Here is a 15894-nt window from a genome sequence, read left to right as displayed (position 1 = left end):
CAGTGTGAGAAATGGCTCCCTCTGAAGTAACATAGTTTTCGAGAAAGAAGTAATTTTCCACTAAAATATTTGAATTTGATTTCTAGACCTCAGAATTAGATTTTGAGGTCCCGAAATCAAGCATCTGAAAGCACACAACTCCGTGTGACAAGGGTGTTTTTTCTTCCATTATTATCTCGCAACTTCGATGACCAATTGAGTTCAAATTTTCACAGGTTTGTTATTTTATGCATATGTTGCGATACACCAAGTGAGAATACTGGTCTTTGACAACTACCAATAGTGTCCAGTGCCTTTAACCCTTTAGAAGACCTTGATGACAACCAGCTGTTTGTACCAAAATTTCCATAGCAGTTGTAAAGGGCCGCAAGGTTCAACCTACCTTGGTTCACTTAAAGAGGTCAAAGTAAAGGTCATGTTCAGATATGAAATTTTCAAATGTCGCAAATTTCAATTTAACATAGTATCCCAGTTTCTGTTTCATGTTATTTCTGTTGACATTTTTACTGACCAAATTTGATTATTAACACTACAAACAATGCATATCTGTTGTGTGATGATATACCGAAATGAATGGTCAATAAAGAGGTTAATGAACTTTGCTCAAGACACCCCAAGCACTTAACATCCAAGATCTCTGCTTCCCCCGTCTTCTCTGCTTTCTGTCTTCACCGTTCTCTCGTCTTGTTGACTTACACTTCCTTTAAGTTCCAGCTTGAAATCTTATAGATCCATCACTGCTTGTCAATCAACCTGTCGTCTGAGCAGATCTTAATTTCAGAATCCGTTTGCTGAGGTGTTCGGTGTGATGCTTCAAGTAACGGATCATATCTGCTTGTCTCTCTAGCAGAGAGTCGACGTATTGGCTGTCCCTAATAAAAGCAAACAAGAAAATTATACCAGAGATATCTGATGAACAGCATCTTTAATACCCAATGAAACTCTTGTTATTTCTTGACTTGGAAAGAAAGTATTTGGAAATACAATTTAAAAAAAAATTTATTTACAGAAAAGCAAAAAGTAGTTAATGGCCAGATGTTTAGACCTTCAGAGTCCTTCTCAAAGGCTAAATGACAACACACATGAAGAGCATAAAGAGGTATGTAGGATTTGAAACTTTGCATGGTGGACGATCAGAGCATACTGATCGAAACGTCGAGTTGAAACAACGGTTCTTTTCAGAACCACCCCAACTCATTAGAGATAGTCATTACATGGTGTTACCGCAAACCTTTCTATATCATAAAGAGGTGTGCAAGTGCATAGAGAAAAAAGTCCTTTCTCTATGGTAAGTGTAAAAAAAGCAGACAAGTGGAAAAACACATGAAAGAGAGAGAGAGAGAGGCAGGGGGCAGAAACCACACAGAAAAAGCAAAGGGTAAACAATGAAAAAGGAGGCAAAGGGGTAGAAGGAAGGAGCTGGTTTGACCACACTAAGTTGGAAACACAAAGGACAATATCAAAGGTGGGAAGAGGGGGGAAAAAAAGTCATTATTGAGTAATTTAAATAGCAAGCTAGGAGGATGGATATGAGGCATGTAATTAAGTCTGCTTGGTGTGTGAACCAGTAATAGAGAGGTTTCGCAGAGTCACCGATACTCTTACGTGAATACTGAACGGATACGTCGTAAGACGTCGTCACTTTTTGAGGTCCATGTGACGTATTAGCGTTGTACACAAGTAAGAATAGTCGCTCAAAACGGGAATCTGTCGCCATACACGTAAGTAAACAACGAGTATATTTTGTTCATGTTTTTGTAGCGGATTGTTATTTTTTAATGCACCAGGTTTTCACCATGTCTATTAGAGGTATCATTCATTGATGTAGTTGGACATTTGTTAACCACCATGCTTCAGAAAAAGAGAAATGGACTAAAAAGTTAGGCGACGGATGTCAGTTTAGCCTGAGGAGTTTTTATGTACTGTACATTTGGTTAATAGCGTCCTCTTGAGCCTCAAGTTGAGGGTATTCGTTAGAATTTTGCGAAACAAAACTACACAGCTCACTTGACGGGAACGCGTACGGTTCGATATCTGTATGCGTATTTGTATCCGCGACTCTGCGAAACCTCTCTCTTATCAGGGTTATCCCCTATTCTTCCATGATAAGTGTTCTGGGTTCTCTTACGTACACTACCAATGAAATGTTCCATTCAAAGGATGAAGCAACTTGACCTGTAAATTGAATTGACTTGCAAAAATTTGACTTGTGACTTGGCCTGAGCAAAGATCAAGTAACATCAGGGTCAACCCCTACTCTTCCACGAAAAGTGTTCTGGGTTCTCTTACGTGCCCTACCAACAACTACAGCTTAAATGTCCAATTCAAAGGACAAAGCAATATGACCTTTGACTTGACATACAAAAATTTGACTTGTGACTTAGCCTTGAGCAAAGATGACTTGCGATTTTGACTTGACATGATAACAAATGACTCGTTTACAACCCTGTCAGGTACCATATGAAAGTAAGAGCGGAAAAGTTAAAGGGTGGCTGGAGTTTTTTTTTCACTCATTTAAACGATTAAACATGACTTTTTAAACCTGATATATTTTTTTATATTTTTTATCAAATGCGCAAGTATTTTAAAAATGGTTTTCAAGAGATTAGGGGAACCACCCCGCCCCTAAAAGGGAGCCTTCATTTGCATAAACGTGACGTCATGTCGGTAACCTGAGCCGTCGGGCCCCCTGTCTGTGTGCATATAGAGACGTGTGCACTGAGTGGCCTGGTACCTAGGCGCGTGTAGTTAGGGACCAGACTCTTTTTGCCGACGATATGTTTGAATTCCCGACGTGACGTCGATGGTAGGGGGCGGTAACAATCCCCAAAAGGGGGGAAGCATGACTTATTCGCTAATTACGCAAGTCAGATATGTCGGGAATAAACAAAACACATTTTATTGATGTTCAATACATATATCAGAAATAAATGACAGCAAAATTAACTGTTTTATTTGAATTCACTGCAGCTCCCTTTAAGAGGAGTGAAGTTGGATGCTAACCTGTAACCGACGTCCGGTAGGTGAGTACTCGGCTGCATCACAGCAATCATCTGCTCTTCATGCTCAACGTCTGGCGCTAGTTTGGCGCTGTTAAACTTGTAAACAAAAACTGTAAACAAATATCAAAACAAACAAATTAATGGACAGAAATTGATGGTTTTTCTAAGACGTAACTTTCCATTTAGAAAGAAGGCTTTTAAAATTAACTCTTTCCTAGATATATATGACATAAAAAATAAAAAACTTAAAGGCAGTGGACACTATTGGTAATTGCTCAAAATAATTATTGGCATAAAACTTTTCTTGGTGAAAAGTAATGGGGAGAGGTTGATGGCATAAAACATTGTGAGAAACGGCTTCCTCTGAAGTGCCATAGTTTTCGAGAAAGAAGTAATTTCCACGAATTTGATTTCGAGACCTCAGATTTAGAACTTGATGTCTCGAAATCAAGCATCTAAAAGCACACAACTTCGTGTGACAAGGTTTTTTTTCTTTTCATTTTTATCTCGCAAGTTCGATGACCGATTGAGCTCAAATTTTCACAGGTCTGTTATTTTATGCGTATGTTGAGATACACCAACTGTGAAGGCTAGTCTTTGACAATTACCAATAGTGTCCACTGTCTTTAAGTACTGTGTCTGAATGACTTCAAAGATACAAGTATATAAAGGACATCGCACCTGCATATCTTAGGCAGCAGAAAAGTGCAACGATAGACTCAATACCAATGATGATCTGTTGGAAGTAAACTCCATACACTGTTCCTGCCTTTAGGTTGAACGAGTTGGAAGGTGGTATGAACATATAGCACAGCATCACTGCTACAAGCATAGCAGCATTACCTAAGGGTCAAAGGTCACATGTTGATTAGAAAACAAACAATCTGTCTTTGTGTCAAACTGCAAAATTCTTTACCCTTTTTTTTTTTATAGCTCAAAAGTGCTTTCAGATTTTGACAGTTGGCCTGGTGCCTTTCTCGGGTTTGGCTCTGGCTCTAGGCTATATCTGCTGATGAACCACCCCATGCAAAATACACAATGCTCCAAAAATGTATAGACCTGAACGCCGAGCTGTGATTCCACTTCTCGGCAGCGCGCGGAGGTCAATGGTTTTCAATCAATCAATCAGTTTATTTCCACAGTTTCAAAATCACAATCAGTATCAAATCATAGGCAATGTATTAGTTGGAAATAAACAAATAAATAGTTGTTTGATAAGATTAATTAAATGACTAATAAGCATTGACATTCTTGAAACTGTGGGGGACCCATACAGAAGCAAGGCTTGTAAGGGTATGGTTCCCTGAGCAAGCTTGTGCATTGAGCCGATAATTATTTAAATTGATGTATTGTAGAAGAAGATACCCCTCCAGGTAGGAAACATGTCCCGCAAAGGACAGGTGTACTCAAAAAGGCTCAATGCACAAGCTGCTAACAATGAAAGTAGTTACCTGTAACAACGAACAATGGAACAATGGTTTAACATTTAAGCAAAATTTGAGTTTAGCGCCCCCGCTGTCCGGGGTATTAAATGCTTGTCGGTGGGCCTTGTGTGTTGGAATATAAAGGCCAGCCCTGTTCGCTTCGTTTTCGAAAGAGCAAGGGTAAGGCTTATGGCTACCTTTCAGGAAATTATAAATTCCTATCTGAGCATGAAGGCAATGACTAGGACTCTAGGAGGCATGGAGGCAATATTGCCTTCATTGCCTCCATAATAATAATCCGTTTTTTTATAGCGCGTTTCACACCCGCAGGACGTCCCAAAGTGCTTCACCCGGTCACCCCTGGTCACTGGGCCTTATAACACTCCTTAAACCATCTCAGCTCCCTGGTGGGGAGTATGCAGCCTGTGCTACATTAATATGCGCTACTCGGCTAAATCACTCACAAGAACCATCTCTGCCCTCACAGGTACCCATTTACCCCTCCATGAAGTATCAGGACTTAAAAGCTGATAGTAAAGATTTCTCACCTAAAGAAAACATGAATTCTGTCGTTCTTCTGATGTATCGAGTATTCTGTGTGAAGTCCAGATACCCATAGCGTCTGAGCACAATGTGTTTATACTGAAGATAGCGGTCGATAATTAAGAGTAGTAACCACATAGCAGGCTGAGCAAAGGCGACGTAGGTAAAGGCGTCGTCAAGCTGTTGTGCTTTGGTCTCGTTGGGATGAATGTGAGGCTCAATTACGTAGGGTAGGACGATTGAGCCGGCCAGAAATAAGACCTGCAAAAGAGGAAAGTTAAAAGACACCGTTAAAGCCATTGGACACTTTCTGAACAGAACAAAAATTAAAAGATTAACAAATAACTTACAGGGTTTACAGAAGGTAATGGTGAAAGACTTCCCTTGAAATATTGTTCCATGAAATGCTTTACTTTTTGAGAAAACATTCAAACAATTATCAACTCTCGATAAATATGCATCGAGAATAACAGATTTATTTTAAACACATGTCATGACACGGTAAAATGGCAGAAACAAGGGTGGGTTTTCCCGTTATTTTCTCCCGGCTCTGATGAACGATTGAGCCTAAATTTTCACAGGTTTGTTATTTTACATGTACATATAAGTTGTGATACACGAAGTGTGGGCCTTTGAACAATACTGTTTACCGATGTTGTGCGATTGCTTTAAAGGAGATCCTGTCCTATGGAGATTCCGCGCCCCCCCCCCCCCATCTGGCAAACTGTGTACAAACTTCTTATGATAGATATCCTCATGGTATGAGCACTAGTGGTTATTTAAATGTCAAAAGAATTTGGGCCTGAAAAGTGTTTAAAGGCACTGGACACTATTGGTATTTACTCAAAATAATTGTTAGCATAAAAACTTACTTGGTAACAAGTAATGGGGAGAGGTTGATAGCATATATAACATTGTGAGAAACGGCTCCCTCTGAAGTAAGGTAGTTTTCGAGAAAGAAGTAATTTTCCATTTATATGTTTGAATTCGATTTCGAGACCTCAAAATTTGATTTTGAAGTCCTAAAATTAAGTATCTGAAAGCACACAACTTCGTGTGACAAGGATGTTGTTTCTTCCATTATTATCTCACAACTTGGACGACCAATTGAATCAAATTTTCACAGGTTTGATATTTTGTGCATATGTTGAGATACAGCAAGTGAGAAGACTGGTCTTTGACAATTACCAATAGTGTCCAGGGCCTTCAAGGAGATACAAAGAATCTGATTTTTTAAATAGTAGTAGCCTAAGGCTGAATCCGAATTGGTGGCTACGGCTGCTGCTAAGGGTGTTGCTAAGGACGTCCTATACCTCGACACATGATGACGCGGAAATCTAGCCGTAGCTGAAGCTGTAGCCGCCGATTCGGATACGGCCTAATACTCACTATCAATATAATCTGACATACGGCAACCCACAATGTGTTGCACTTCTTAAAGTGGCACTCCTCCTCAGTCTGAAGATGGTGTGTTATCAAAAGATCTTCATCTTCTGGCGATTGTAAGACGCTGGGCTCACTAAAGAAAATACCCTGTGAACAAAATATTAAGATTTTATTCAGTTAACAAGTCAATTCAACAAGATGCAGAGAATTCATTTTAAATACCACAAGAGTTCTTATACAATAACAAGTAGAAACAAGAATGGTGTGTTGAGTAAGTTGACACACACAAATGCCCCCTGAGTTTAGTTATGGCACGGGACGGACACAACTTCTTTTGTTTTAGCTATTTATAATGACAAATTTGCTGCAAGGGCATGAAGGGGTCTAACTCTAAAATCAAATAGGCTTCTTGGAGATCCCAAGACCAAGGAAAAGTTTCCGTATGGTGCCACCACTTTTTCATTCTATATGAAATAATATAGTATCTAATTTACCTCAATGATATATCCCTTTTTGTAAAAATGAGTGAAAAAGTGGTGGCGCCATACTGAAAGTTATCCAAGACCAATCCACATATAAAGTTTGGTTGGAGAAGACATTGCAATGTAGATATGCCAGGTTCTTGAGTTATTGCTCGGACAATACTTGCACGCATGGCACCCCATACCAAGGCTTTACTTTAGAATTCCCCCCCTTTTTTTTAAGAGGGGGGGGGGGTACACCCCTTGTGGTTCCTTTTCTATTTTATTCTCAGTCAGTCTCCATATGATTATGAATATGATTATGAAATCACACATGTCCAGACGACCAAAGGCAAACACCGTATAATGTTTGTCCATATTTAATTGTTATGCCCCTTTTTGGTCTGCTTCACCAGAGCAGAGGGACAAAAACGTTAAAAATGAATGAAGCAAATAATGTTGTTATACCTCGGTAACAAACTGTGAGGTTTGATTGGTCGAGAACCAATCATCTGACGTGCAACAAAAACGCATGTTACATGGCTCGACGGGCCGGGTAACATGAAAAGTGATGTACACCGGTGTATACTTCTAGAAACTATAAGGCTCCCCTGTGAGCCTTATAGGGGTCTCATATTTAGGGCCTCCTTAACGCTATACGTTTTTCAAATCAGCGTTGATGGGTGAAAGTTTTACGACCATTAGCCAGCCAGAACTGTAGTTTCCTGTGTACTGTACACCTGAAGCTTTCCCCACCCTACTCAATATACATTCATAATGCTTGTATTTCCTTTTTGTTGAGTGAAATTTAAAAAACATCGTAAAAAAATACAATTTTCTGCTCGGTACTTACTGTTGTTTTCCTGCCGCATCGCACGTTTTTTGACTTCTCAATAATGCTCAACGCTTTATCTTTTGGTCACTCGACCACCAAGCGCTGTACACCAGCCTACTCGCCGAACTGCCAAGCCCCCACCGAGTTGGACTAAACCTTTTTGTGAAAGGGGTGTTCCAAACCCGTGTGGCAGTGCGTGCGCTGTTTGTTTACAATATTAATACCTGCCGGTCACGCATAAAACGCCCAGAATGGTTTAGTCCGACTCGGCCGCGGCTCGGCAGTTCGTCGATCTACATGTAGTAGGCTGCATAATGAGAAGGCAAAAGACATGCGATGCGACAGAAAAACAACAGTGAGTACCGAGCAGAAAATTGTATTTTTTGACGATGTTTTTTAATTTCACTCAACAAAAAGGAAATACAAGCATTATGAATGTATATTGAGTAGGGTGGGGAAAGCTTTAAGTGTACAGTACACAGGAAACTACAGTTCTGGCTGGCGTAAAACTTTCACCCATCAACGCTGATTTGAAAAACGTATAGCGTTAAGGAGGCCCTAAATACGAGACCATAAGGCTCACAGGGGAGCCTTATTAGTTTCTAGAAGTAACCGGTGTACATCACCTTGATCGTTCCCAGCGTTGGTCGATTTCCAGCGCTCTGTACGAAACAACCGCGGAATCGAGGGAACTGTTTCTTGGTCGTCTGCTCATTAAACAATGAGTAGTCTGTCATATTAATGTTTGAAGATTACAACAGAACTTCGGGAAGAGGAATAACATTTATAAATTATACAAAGGTATAAAACAAAACAATTGTTGCACGCTGTAAGTGTGATTGGGGTCCATGGGTTTTGTACACCCTCGGCTTCGCCTGGGGTTCCATTTTCCCCCTCGAGAGTACAAAACGCCATGGACCCCGTCACAGTGTGCAACAATTGTATAAATAATGTACAACACAGGAAAAAAAATCAATAATACAAATCACAGTGTCAATTTATTTGTCACTGCTAGAAAAAAAAAACAATTTAATAAAAATAGGCCTTGCCCTTGGTAGTAGCACTTTCAAACTGCTATTCTAAAATAGGAACGACAGATTACAAAAAAAACGTAAATGGTGCAATACAAAAAATAAGATAAGCCTAAAAAAGGGAGTAGGCCTATGTATATTGTAATGTATAGTCAGGCTAAGGCAAAACAAAACTAAAATTTAATGGGCCTTGAGGCTTGAATGATTTATTAATTAATAACTAAATTAGAAACGTACCCCTCTTTGTCTGTGTCCTTCTCTTCCATCCCCATTAAGACTAACCATGTTCACACAAAACTACCAAGACCAGTGGTTTTCACTAATTTCTGAGACTAGTAAAACACCACAAAATGAAGTTTTAAATTAAACTGAAAAGCAGACTGTCACGTTTTGTCATCACGGACGGGACGGGATGTGGTTTTTATTTCTAAATGCAACAGCGCCACCGTCCGTGTGGTGAAATAAATAACTATATTTATTGAGGGCGCTATTGCACTTATGCGGTTGGTTATCAGTTTATGAGCTGCTCTGAAGGAAAACCGGACTGGGAGCAACTCTATTTATTTCACATTGCGAGCAGTTTTCAAGATGGCGGACAAAAAGGGAAAGCAAGACCCAAATGTTTTTAATAAATCAAAAGGACCTACCAATGAACAGATTGTTGGAAAATTCAACCAGCTTAGGCAGGAACAAAGGTCGCTTATGAGCAAGATAGCTGAGCTAGAAGGAGACCAGAATGAACACAGGTAAAACAAAACCTCGAGTTACTTTCCGTTACTGCAGTGTGACTGTGATGAGTGAGTGTGCACGACGTCCGACCCGCGCACACGCTGCATGCACGATCCGACACGGGGGCACAGCGGACGGGCGGCCACTCGGCCAAACACCTGGCTTTTTAAACAGGCAGATAGATATGTGACTGCATGACGAGACAAGTCGACATTGATATATCTAAATTGAGTTAATTGTTGTTTTACTATAATTGAAAACTGAGATAAGCTAAAGAGTAAAGGAAAGTTATGATGAGTTTTATTTTAATTAAAAAAATATTAAAAGTTCTGCCAATGAATCTCAAAAAACCAACCAACATTCCAACAACAAGACTGAGTTTTAAAAACAACTCTTTTGTTTTGACTTTTGTTTGTAAGTGTGAGACCGTGCTGTGGAGTGCGACTGTTCTTCTGCTGCGCATCATGTGAGAAGTGCAAGTGTGACAGCCGAGTTTCTGTGACAGCTGTCTCTGAGTCACTAACTCAACTTAAGTGTTTTTAACTTTATACAAATTAAAGGAACACGTTGCCTTGGATCAGTCGAGTTGGTCTTTGAAAAGCGTTCTGTAACCGTTTGTTAAAAAAATCGATATGGTTAGAAAGATGTTGTAAAAGTACTAATACAATGATCTACACAAATATGCCTTGAAATTGCGTGGTTTTCTTTTTACCTCGTCGACTAACACGGTCGGCCATTTATGGGAGTCAAATTTTTGACTCCCATAAATGGCCGACCGTGTTAGTTCGCGACGTAATATGAAAACCGTGCAATTTTGAGTGATACTTGTGTGGATCATTATATTCTACTTTTAAAACATCTTTCTAACCGTATGCATTTCATAACAAACGGTTTCAAACGCTTTTTATAGACCAACTCGTCCGATCCAAGGTAACGTGTTCCTTTAAGGGGGAATAAGGAGGGCAGGCAGTGGTGTCATGCATTTACTTACACTTACAATTTGATGCAAGTATAAAACTAGGCAAAGGGGGACGCACAAATAGTGCGTGTCCAAAGTTAAAACTAACACTTGACAGGGTTTCCTGCAGCAGCACTTCTCTGGCTAAACACTACAGTCAATGTCACATCTTTCTGCAACTCCTTATTTTTTATATATAAGATAAGATACATAATTTGTTTTTCTGTTTCCTTTTGTCGTAGACTCGTTATAGAAGCCCTGAAGGATGTTAACGGAGAACGAAAATGTTTTCGATTAGTGGGTGGCGTCTTGGTGGAGAGAACAGTCAAGGATGTGACTCCGGCACTACAACACAACAAAGATCAGGTGCGTTATCCAAGACTCAACAACTGCAAAAACACCAACCATTTTATGTTAGAAAAACAAGTAAATGAGTAATTACTGGACCAGGGTTTTATTTACAAGACAGAATCAAAATGAAAAGAGACTAGAATTAAAGTGAGGACAGGGTTCTACCCAAACTATGTCATTTGAACAAAACACTTAGAGAAACTTTTCTGCAGGATACTCTTCAGGATTTAGAGATATTTGAGATCTCAAACTCAACAGTTTTAACATCTTTCTGTTGAGACAAAATTATTAAATGGGTTACTTTTGAGATGCTTGATGCTTATATATAGTTGACGCTACTCGGGCCGAACTCGACTCGAGACGTTGTGACCTTGGGTTTGTCCAATGTTAGAAATTAGTCTCTGCAATCCAGGCCGATCCAGGGCAGCTTGAATAGCTTGATCGTGTTGTAGGCCGATGGCGTTGAGGTCGTCTACAAGCTGTGATATGTAGGTGCAGCGGAGGCTTCCACCCTGGTGAAAGGGTTCAGATGGCTGGTTTAGTGGATTTACGAAAGTAGCGAGAGGCATCTCAGAGTTAGATGCTTAGAGTTAGACACCTAGATAGCTAACTGCTTGTCCAAGGTGACAGCAGAAATAAAGGTGGCATTTTGCGGCTCTGAGCTTGTGTGCACATGCTCAGTATTGGGTGCGTAGGTGTGAGCACGCGCAATACTAGCGAGAACTTAAAAAAAGAATCATCCAAAGTCTTCCGAATCCATTGAACGAAAAACAAGACCACTGGATAATTTTGTTTTTTACCCATACACCAATGTGTTAGCACTGTAAAATCAGTACTTTCCCCCCGAGTCCTGTGAAAAAATATCATAGGCATATTACTTAGGTGGGATTCGACTTTGAAACCACTGGCCTTGGTAAAATCATATCCTACCTCCATGGTAAAATTGGAGCCCTGGTATTGTGATACTTATAATACAGGACGAGTTAACTCCAGCTAATTGATGTAATAATGTCTCTTTCTTTGCAGCTTGGAAAGCTGGTGGAAGCCTTGACGAAGCAGGTAGAAGCTAAAGGCAAAGAGATTAACGACTTCAGAGAGAAACACAATATCAGAGTGAAAGGTGAACAGGCTCCGGATCAGGCTGATGTATCGAACGACAAAGCCAACACACAAGGAGTCCTGGTTGCTGGAACATAATCCATGTATTATCCCACGTTCAGGGTGAATGAACTTTACTAGAAAATATTGGCCCCGTACCAAGCACTACCCAATGTGGAACTGATCTAATCATTCTTCTTCTCTGTACAGAAGATTATCCATGTTCCGGGAGGAGAGTAAATTATTCATGTTCAAGGACATACTTGTGTGCATGTTTTTATGATGCCGAGTATTTACTTGGATGGGGTTAACCAGTGCTTGTGAAGAATTATGCATGTTGAGGGGTCATTTTTGATTTTATCTTTTTATGTTGTGTGATTGATACCAGTTGTTAACGATTAATGCATCGAAACCAAGAACTTAAAGCAAGGGAAAACAAAATGCCCGACCCCGACCCCAACCCCCTTTGAGCGGTAAAAAAAAAAGGGAAGTTAAAACGTGATTTTCCGTGATCAGAAAGTTTTGTTTAATAGTATGCCACGATCCAAGCACTTTAAAGTAAACCTTACATATCTTTTTTGTTTTATATTCAGTACTCTTTTTACACTACTGTCACAGTTCTTGATTATAATACCAGAATGTATGTTCAAAGACAAGACCTCAGAAACAAGGTTAAATTTGAAAACTTTATTTCAACTTAATACTGATGATTCTTGTTGAAGTTGAAACCCACCCAATCCCAGATTAAAACGTGTAGTTAGAGATATTCCGCTTAGCGTGTGTAAATACCAATATCTTGGAGTTACTTTTAGGTTTTTTGAATTTCTTTTGTAAGACTGTTTTGTGAAGTGTTTTAAATTCCCAGTTTATTAATGCCGCATGCGCTGTGTGAGACACTTGGTGTCTACTCTTTTATTTTCTCAGAATAGTTACCTAGATCTCAATTTTGACCGTTCAAAGTTTCTTGTACTGTTCTGTCTCTTCTAAAAACAATCTTCATTCGTCCGATGGAGATGTAGTCACTAGACATGACATTTAAAGACACTGGACACTATTGGTAATTGTCATAGACCAGTATTCTCACTTGGTGTATCTCAACATATGCATAAAATAACAAACCTGTGAAAATTTGAGCTCAATTGGTCGTCGAAGTTGCGAGAGAGTAATGAAAGAAAACACACCCTTGTTGTACAACTTTGTGTGCTTTCAGATGCATAATGAAAGGCTTCAGTTGAAGCCTTTTGTTATTTGAGTGAGAAATGACCTCTTTCTCAAAAACTACGTTACTTCAGAGGGAGCCCTTTCTCACAATGTTTTATACTACCAACAGCTCTCCATTGCTCGATTCCTAGCAAGTTTTTATGCCAACAATTATTTTGAGTAATTACCAGTTGTGTCCAGTGCATTTAATCCTGGACAAAAAACACACAAATTTTTATTGTGTACAAGAGCTTAGATAATATCTTCATGTGCTTTTAAAGTATATTTAGTAACAATCTTAGAAATTTTGGGGAGGACAACACAAATTGGAAACTAGATTTAAATGAGCGTACCAAGGTGCTCAGTCTTATTTTTCCTGCAAGGTATGTGGAGCTACGTTTGTAAAGTATGAGACCTATTCCTTTGTAGCACCGAGGTAAATGTCTTAAAGGAACGTTACAGAGTTGGTAAGAAACAAAAAGCGTGAAGATCACAGATTTACATAAAACTTACACGGTCTAACATCCCTTGTCATATTTGATGAGAAATGAACAAAACTTGTTTCCCGTTTTGGTGAGCGTTTTATTTGAATCGACGTCATGCAAACTGTGTAATCGGTTTTCACTATTTTCTCCTGATGCAGATGGCCGATCAATCTCAAAATTCTACAGGTTTGTCAATTTATGTATTATGGTGGATTACATAAAGTGCACTGTCAGCAAAGGGTTCTGTAATGTACCTTTAAGTAAGATTTTAACCTCTACATGGCACAGAGTATAAAGTAAAGTAACATCCATGTACCTTGTGGAATGAGAGACACTGTGTCAAGGTCGCAGTGTTCTTTTCAAATTTGCAAGCTTTATTAAAACACATGTACAATTCAAGTACCTTGTGAGTTGTGTTTTGACTTGTGAAGTACAATCAAATTCGTGGAAAATAACATTACTTCAGAGGGAGCCGTTTCTCACAATGTTTTATACTATCAACCTCTCCCCATTACTCGTTACCAAGAAAAGATTTATGCTAATAGTTATTCTGGGTAATTACCAATAGTGTCCACTGCCTTTAAGTTCTATAGACGATGTGACCTATGTTTACATACATGTACATTCAAACTGCTCTCTGTTGACAAAACGCCATACGTCATGTTTCGCTGGGCAAAAAGACGCGCAGTCATGGTAAGATTGCGTGTACTTTCTAGCTGGCTGCCAAAACAAAGGTTTTGCCCGACGGTATGCGCGCGAATCATGTTATGGTTTTCGAGTGACGTCAGAGGTCACATCGTCTATAACCCGAGTTCAAAATGTACACAAAGGAACTGACCAGCATAATGATTTAAATCAAGCAACCATTCAGTACAATTTCTTTAAAATTGACATATAATTTATCAAACAATACAAATATTGCTTATCGGTTCATCAAAGATAATGCAGGAAGAAGCCTACCTGTAACGGAAAGGGTAGATTGATGAAAGGTGAAAATAAATTTATACAATACACCCGAGTGAATCGGTTCGATGCGATCACTTTAAGATCATTTACTCTTCTTATTATAAAGAATAGGAAATTAAAGTAACACAACAATTTGCGCACTGGGATAATCATGTGCTGTGTAAGAGTGCATGGATGTAACGCACACTGGCCATACGATGTGCGCATTTTGCGGAGGTGTGTGCTGCATCTTCAAGGGATCAAAAGATTCAGAAGGACTGGGGCCAGTTGGCACAACCAATAAGTTTGATTATGCTTATAACTTGGTGTGACAATAAGATCTTATGCAAGTCCCAACAACTTGGTGTTGATTGACAAAGGAGTAAAGGAATTTAGAGGATTCGGACTCGCTCTTGGCAAACTGCCTTGTCTGTAATAATCTATACTTTTTTTTGTTCAGGGGTGTCAGATTGAACAACCGTTAACAAGCTCGTAGCCAGGGATCACACCATGTCTTTTAATAATTGATCTGGGGTGGATTTCACAAAGGTAGTCCTAACTTAGGACTAGGCAATGCTAAGAGATAGGACCAGTCCTAAGTTAGGATGAGTTACTGGTCCTAACTTAGGACCAGGCCTATCTCTTAGCATTGCCTAGGACTAGTCCTAAGTTAGGACTAACTTTGTGAAATCCACCCCTGGGTTTGAAATTGGGGGAGAAAATCCAGACCGGAATCAAAATGAAAAGGCATTAGAATCAAAATGAGAACATGGTTTGATCACCTAAACTGTTTCATTTGAAAAAAAGACACAAGAAAAAAAAGTGATCTCTTTTGTTTTATTGATCATACTCGACAGGATTGAAAAACACTTTGAGAACATTTGAACGCCATTCTTTTGAGACAAAGATTTTAATTAAAAATAAAATAAAATTAAAAAAACACAAGAGTTTTCATGTCTTGAGCTTTTGCCCCCGACACTGAAATCACTGGCTTGGATCAAGTGGCCTAGTGAAAATATTGGAGCCCTGTTGATGTATGATGGTCTTGTTTGTGAAACTACACAAGCAACATTTACAACTGATCGGACACACAACTAGGCATGACACTCCTCTCTCAATACTCCTGGACAAGAACACCCAACAGTCGTGGGTTCAAATCCCACCCGAGTAATATGCCTGTGATTTTTTTCACAGAACTCTCGGTAAGTACTGAGTATACAGTGCAAACACACATCAGTGTATAATATGGGTAAAAACCAAAATGAATATTCTCTATCCCCGATGAAAATTTAACATCTATTAAATTGTTGCAGTACCCGTTGCTAAAACATAGGGTTTGAACTGCCTCTAGCTACCAGGCAGTCTCGATGGTCTAGTTGGTATGACACTGCTCTAGAATTGCAAAGGTCGTGGGTTCGAATCCCACCCGAGTAATATGACTGATAT

General features: G+C 39.4%; 2 protein-coding genes across 2 annotated transcripts; one reads left to right on the top strand and one right to left on the bottom strand.

Annotated features, from left to right (window-relative positions):
- Nucleotides 1-228: 228 nt before the first annotated feature.
- On the bottom strand, nucleotides 229-9124 carry LOC117301578 (transmembrane protein 192-like). Its single transcript, XM_033785608.1, has 6 exons — nucleotides 8920-9124; nucleotides 6359-6502; nucleotides 4975-5230; nucleotides 3684-3845; nucleotides 3004-3112; nucleotides 229-872 (listed from the first exon to the last, which is right to left on the bottom strand). The coding sequence occupies exons 1-6, from the start codon at nucleotides 8965-8967 to the stop codon at nucleotides 749-751; spliced, it is 843 nt and encodes a 280-aa protein (XP_033641499.1). The 5' UTR covers nucleotides 8968-9124; the 3' UTR covers nucleotides 229-748.
- A 96-nt stretch (nucleotides 9125-9220) lies between these two features.
- Nucleotides 9221-12582, top strand: LOC117301580 (prefoldin subunit 2-like). Its single transcript, XM_033785609.1, has 3 exons — nucleotides 9221-9428; nucleotides 10612-10735; nucleotides 11747-12582. The coding sequence occupies exons 1-3, from the start codon at nucleotides 9271-9273 to the stop codon at nucleotides 11915-11917; spliced, it is 453 nt and encodes a 150-aa protein (XP_033641500.1). The 5' UTR covers nucleotides 9221-9270; the 3' UTR covers nucleotides 11918-12582.
- The last annotated feature ends 3312 nt before the right edge of the window (nucleotides 12583-15894 follow it).

Source organism: Asterias rubens, chromosome 17 (genome assembly GCF_902459465.1).
Source record: "Asterias rubens chromosome 17, eAstRub1.3, whole genome shotgun sequence".
In the NCBI taxonomy this organism is placed as follows: domain Eukaryota; kingdom Metazoa; phylum Echinodermata; class Asteroidea; order Forcipulatida; family Asteriidae; genus Asterias; species Asterias rubens.
Note: the sequence above shows the minus strand (reverse complement) of the source record. Positions and strands in the feature narration are given on the sequence as shown.

Bases quoted from the DNA above. Each gene is read 5' to 3' on its own strand.
- LOC117301580 (XM_033785609.1), top strand. From the start codon at position 9,271: ATGGCGGACAAAAAGGGAAAGCAAGACCCAAATGTTTTTAATAAATCA. The intron at 9,429-10,611 runs GTAAAACAAAAC...CTTTTGTCGTAG, and splicing joins GGAGACCAGAATGAACACAG to ACTCGTTATAGAAGCCCTGA. The intron at 10,736-11,746 runs GTGCGTTATCCA...CTTTCTTTGCAG, and splicing joins TACAACACAACAAAGATCAG to CTTGGAAAGCTGGTGGAAGC.
- LOC117301578 (XM_033785608.1), bottom strand. From the start codon at position 8,967: ATGGTTAGTCTTAATGGGGATGGAAGAGAAGGACACAGACAAAGAGGG. The intron at 3,113-3,683 runs GTGCGATGTCCT...ATTTGTTTACAG, and splicing joins CTGCTGCCTAAGATATGCAG to TTTTTGTTTACAAGTTTAAC. The intron at 873-3,003 runs GTTAGCATCCAA...TGCTTTTATTAG, and splicing joins CTACCGGACGTCGGTTACAG to GGACAGCCAATACGTCGACT.